Source organism: Diospyros lotus, chromosome 8 (genome assembly GCF_014633365.1).
Source record: "Diospyros lotus cultivar Yz01 chromosome 8, ASM1463336v1, whole genome shotgun sequence".
Classification (NCBI taxonomy): Eukaryota; Viridiplantae; Streptophyta; class Magnoliopsida; order Ericales; family Ebenaceae; genus Diospyros; species Diospyros lotus.
This window is the reverse complement of record NC_068345.1, coordinates 40,197,010-40,202,042: the sequence shown is the minus strand read 5'-3', so window position 1 is coordinate 40,202,042 and position 5,033 is coordinate 40,197,010. Positions and strand designations below refer to the sequence as shown.

The 5,033-nt window shown below is 41.1% G+C and overlaps 1 protein-coding gene across 1 annotated transcript; it reads right to left on the bottom strand.

Moving 5' to 3' along the window:
• Positions 1-2,400: 2,400 nt before the first annotated feature.
• Positions 2,401-4,437, bottom strand: LOC127807140 (vacuolar protein 8). The gene has a single exon (XM_052344786.1). The coding sequence runs from the start codon at positions 4,291-4,293 to the stop codon at positions 2,563-2,565; it is 1,731 nt and encodes a 576-aa protein (XP_052200746.1). The 5' UTR covers positions 4,294-4,437; the 3' UTR covers positions 2,401-2,562.
• Positions 4,438-5,033: the final 596 nt, after the last annotated feature.

The following is a 5,033-nucleotide window of genomic DNA, read 5'->3' as shown; positions in this document are numbered from 1 at the left end:
ATTCTGCGCTTCCGACTAATTAGACACCCCATCGTGGATAATTCCAATGGATCGCAGCCGCATAAGGCGGGAAATCGAGCCAAACAGCGAGAGTTTTCCCAGCGACTTGAGGACTTCACTTTCTCCATCTAATTCACGCGGAATTTGACAGTTCCCGTGCCTTGAGTCTCCGTGACCTCTCGGACCGAGCGATCGAGATGGATGGATCGAACAAAGGAGGCGGAACACGACTGAGGATATCATAGAAGGCGTTGAAGAATTGAATGTACGGAGAATGGAAATTAGGGTTTTGAGGTGACCTTTGGGGATTGGGAAATTGAAGATGTCCAGATAACGAAGAAAGGATCGGAGATTAGCGTTGTTTCCTCTCCATTATCTCCGATCTCTCTCTTCTTGCCGTTTGGATTTTGGAAAACGTTTTCAAGAAAAGTGTCCGAGCGGCGTCGGATACAACAGCAGAGAATGCAGTTAGGGTTTGGCTTTGGAATTTGAAACAGAGACAGCCACCCGGCGGTAATTTGATGTGAAATGTGAAAATTGAAGAACGGAAGCGGGAAGCGGGGAGCGTTCCAATCTAATTACCTTATCAACCCTCGCATATATAGGCAAGAAAATAATCCACATGGCTCTCATGCCAGTCGGTTAAAATAGAGGGGCACAAAGTGATTTTTGTAATGAATTTGGACCAAGGTCAAAGATTGAGTTTTATAAGCGATAGTATAAGGGTACATCTTTCAAAGTGAGGAGAGCTTCTTGTGCGCGGTGAGCTCAGTTCTAACCACTGTGTCCGGTTGGGTTACCATAATTAACCTCCTCTCACGTCATGTCGGGCCGGGTGTGAGGAGCTCTCAGGGTGAGCAATTTTACTTTTTGGACCAAGAAAATAATCCACATGCCCCATCATCGCGTAACTGTAGAATAAAAGGAGGATACAAGAACATCTAAAATTTAAATTCTTTCTGTATTTAGAAGGGTAAAGTTATTATTGAAAGACAATATTAATTAAAAACTAATAATAAGATTGAAAGGTAAATTATCAATATAAAAGTATGATTATGGTGCATTATATCATCCCTTTGAGAGTCTTATTTGTAATATATAATTGTGGAGTTTATGAAGAGAATAATTATTTCTCAAGAATCTATTCCGAATATGCATAGGTTGTGGTCACATTTAAATTTATTTAAAGGACAAATCAGTGAAGAAGATAGCTCTCCTTAGAATTAGTCGGTGAAACTTAAACACTTGAATTATAAAAGAAATCGACGTTCTCTGGTTTGGAATTCGGGTCGGGCATTCATTTCAAGTGATGAGAATATAATAATAAGCATGAGAAAACTGAATATTGAAGTACTATGGGCTCATGGACCAATGGCCCATACATTGAATCATATTAAATGCAAAAGACATTGTTGTGTTGATGATGGGTAGGTTTTTTAATTTTTAGCATTTGGTGTACAATTTTCGTTTTCGTTTTAAGAAAAAATCAAAACTGGCCATGTGGTGTGGATAATTTTGTGTTTTGATTTAGTTTTGTATTTTTTGATTTGCTTATCTAAAGTCACCATCATCCTTTCTATTTCACCCCCACCTAATCGAGAAGGCCTTTTTTTCCCGTGACTATTAGTCATTGGTGAGCGATTTTGACGACTAAATTAATAATAAAAAAATATTTATTATTTTAAATGTTTAATTAAGTTATTTTTATCTAATTTAAAATTAATAATTATAATGTTTGAATGATTGTAACTCTATCAATATATTTTTTTTAATCTACAACATAAATTTAATATTGAACATAAATTCAAAAAATTAAACACTATTTTCAATTTTTATTTTTATGTTTTTATAAAACAATATTTTTAGTTAGGTTACTAAGGGCACATTGATTTGCGTCATCAAGTTGTAGCCTAAATAAACGGAACACTTACATTCACAGTCGAAATAAAATAAGGATTCAAAGACCAAATCAGTTTATATTTTTGCTTAAACAAAAGAGTAGGTGAAAACTAGGATAATGATAGCCCATTAATTACACTCCCGCAGTCACACTCCCTGCCAGCCCTCGGTCTGCCCCAAGTACAAACCATGCGCAAGCTATAAATTTGCGTCGCTGTATGACTTGAAACAAGGGGACCAGGAAGAGTAGAAGACGAGCAAAAATCCAGCCAGTGACATTTTCCCATCTTCCATCGCCATCTCATTAGCAAATTTTAAGCAGCTAGACAAACCCTGATGGCTACAAGTCAAGGCCTTGTATGGAGTTTCAGGCCTTTCGCCATGTGCAGCCCTTAACCAGACGATACAAAAGATCTTCATCATATATACCTAATACCTTATTCATTTGCTGTCCAAAAGGGCATTGAATACGTATTGAGATGGTTTGATTACCAAACACCAGGTAAAAATGGGCATTTTATTAACATCTACGTTTATGATTACAAGCTAATTAACAAGCACAGCGAAGTAAAGTAGCATACTGTAAGGTCTGACCATGGAGGGTTTCATGAAACTTGGAAAGAATTATGTAGATATACAGGACCAAGAATATAATTTTTACTTTCAAGAATGCCAGATTCCACTCAACATGCTGCGGAATCGGTTTGAAGACAGCTTCCTGACAATCTTTTTAGCATCTGAAACCTCAGCCTCCGCAAGTTTTTCGATGTTTTTCATGTACCCAGAATGCAAAATTTTCTTTCTCGCACTGTTGCAGCTCGTTAGAGACATCAATACGGATAACAAGAACTTACCGGTGCCAGAATTTCCCTCTTCCGGGCGAATAAATTGGAGGAGCGAGCCAAGATTTTGATCGTTTTGAACGAAACGTTTTCGGTTTCTGGGGATTGAAACCATGCTGGAGAGAGCCTCGGCCGCCATTTCACGGACTTCAAACGACTTTGCGTCGAGCAATTTGACGAGTTCCGGCATAAAGCCGGCGTCGCCCATTGCTTTCTTGGCGTCTTCCGACGTGGTACAGAGCCGAAAGGCGACTTTCAACGCCAATTCTTGGACTGAAACCTCGCCGTGGCGAAGAAAATAGAGTAAATGTCCCAAAAACCCAAGATTCATCAAGATGTTCAAGCTGCTTGTCGATGAGAAACAGAGGCTCACAATTGCCCTTAAGGCCGTCTCGCGAGCTTTGGACGAGAAAGATGATCTCGGTTCAAGAACACGAACCAGTAGACGAATCCCTTCTTCTTTAACAATCATTTTCCTGATTGTTTCATCCCTAAAGGCCATTGCTTGAAGCAAATCAATCGAATTTATCAGTGAAACTTCGTCTTTGGACCTCAAAAGCCGAACGAAGGCCGAAATCGCTCCTTCTTCGATCATGAATCTCTTGATTTCTTCGACCCCGACAAGATTCTTCAACACGCCACAAGCCAAACCGACCAATTCGCCATTAGAATTACAACTAGAACAAATCTTTAACAGAGCCGTGACTCCGCCATGAGCCGAAACTGACCAAGCATTATCCGAGTTTTCTGTTAATTTTCGCAAACATTTGGCCGAATTTTCTTTACCGATTTGAGTTCCTCTCTCCCAGACTCTAATCAAAGGCGCAACGACGCCGGCGTCAACCAATACGCTCTTGTAAGAACCAAATCCTGCAATTACGGAGACCGCCTTGGCAGCCTCTTCTTGAAGCTGAGTTTCTTGAGAATCAAGAAAGTTCACCAACAGGCCGATTAAACTGCCAATCTCCACAGCAATGTTGACGTACTTCTCGTCCTCAATAATCACTTCATTGAAGGCTGACAAGGCTTGTCTCTTCATTTCGGTTCCTCCAATCTTGAGCCTTGTACACAAGTCGTTCAAGTAGAATTTCATGTCTTCTCGAGAGGCCGGCAATACCGGTTTCGAAACAACAATGGCGTAGCTGTTTCTCATCAATCCGGCGCCGTGGATTTCTGACAGTTTCTTGATATGGGTATCGAATTTTGCGCCGATTATATCCAAATCGCTTTGCATCAACAGTTTACCGCTGTACGAGAGGTCGACGCACCGCCGGGCGAGGTCATAGCACTCACAGACGGTGTCTAATACGTTTGAAACGGCGCTGGAAAGAGATGGGTCATGGCCATAATCGCAAATTCCGGCGGCGGTGAGGCCGGAGAGGAGCTCCTCGAGCTTGTTGCGAATGGATTGCCATTTTACGGCGAAGACTCTGATCGAGTGGGAGAGAGAAACCAGAGAGGCTACGAGTTCTATGGCTCGCCGGAGACCTGGTTCTCCGGCGGGTGTCCTCGGATCTTGCTCGGGTTCTTGGAAGCTTTTCTCTCCGCCCATGTCGGCTTTCTGTTCACTCGTTTGGGAGCAAAACCATTTCCCGATGAGGTCGGTGAAGATTTCCGGCGTGGTCAGAGTTACGAGGAGAAGAGGATCGAGTTAATGACCCCCTTATCACGAAGCGCGAGGCTGTTTCTGGACGAGTACTTTCTCCATTTGCGGATTTGACCCAACCGGGTTTACTTACAAATTTACAGATATATCCTTTTGGGGCTGGCCGACGACTGGCGAGTTGAAGCCTGACTAGTTGATGACAACTGGGAGCATTTTAGTCTTTTCCGGATGAATGGGGCCACCTTCAGTTGGGACGTTGAGACATTTAAAGATGATGGCGAAGGAAGAAATTTGCTTCCAAAGGGGACAAAAGGACCCCGTGGATTTGCTATTTTGGTCACTTTTCAAGTCTAATGTTACCTCTTAAATATTTTTTCTTTTCACTAAGCTATTTATTATTTTTTTTTTATCTCCTACGTACAAAAGCTGCAGCAAATTTTACCTTTCAAGCACGATGCTTATTCGTTATATGTAACACAATCCCTGCCCTATTTTAGGCGTAGGAGATTTTTTTTTTTTTAAATTTGTAATTTGAGTTATTGTACACTAGGCAAGCCATTAATATGTAATTACCTAAACAAAGTCGAATTGAGAATAGCCACCAAATTAATTAGTTAGCATTAAGCATCGCCAAATTTTAACATTATGCCACAATAATTGAGCAGCTAGCTGTTGTTCACCTGGCA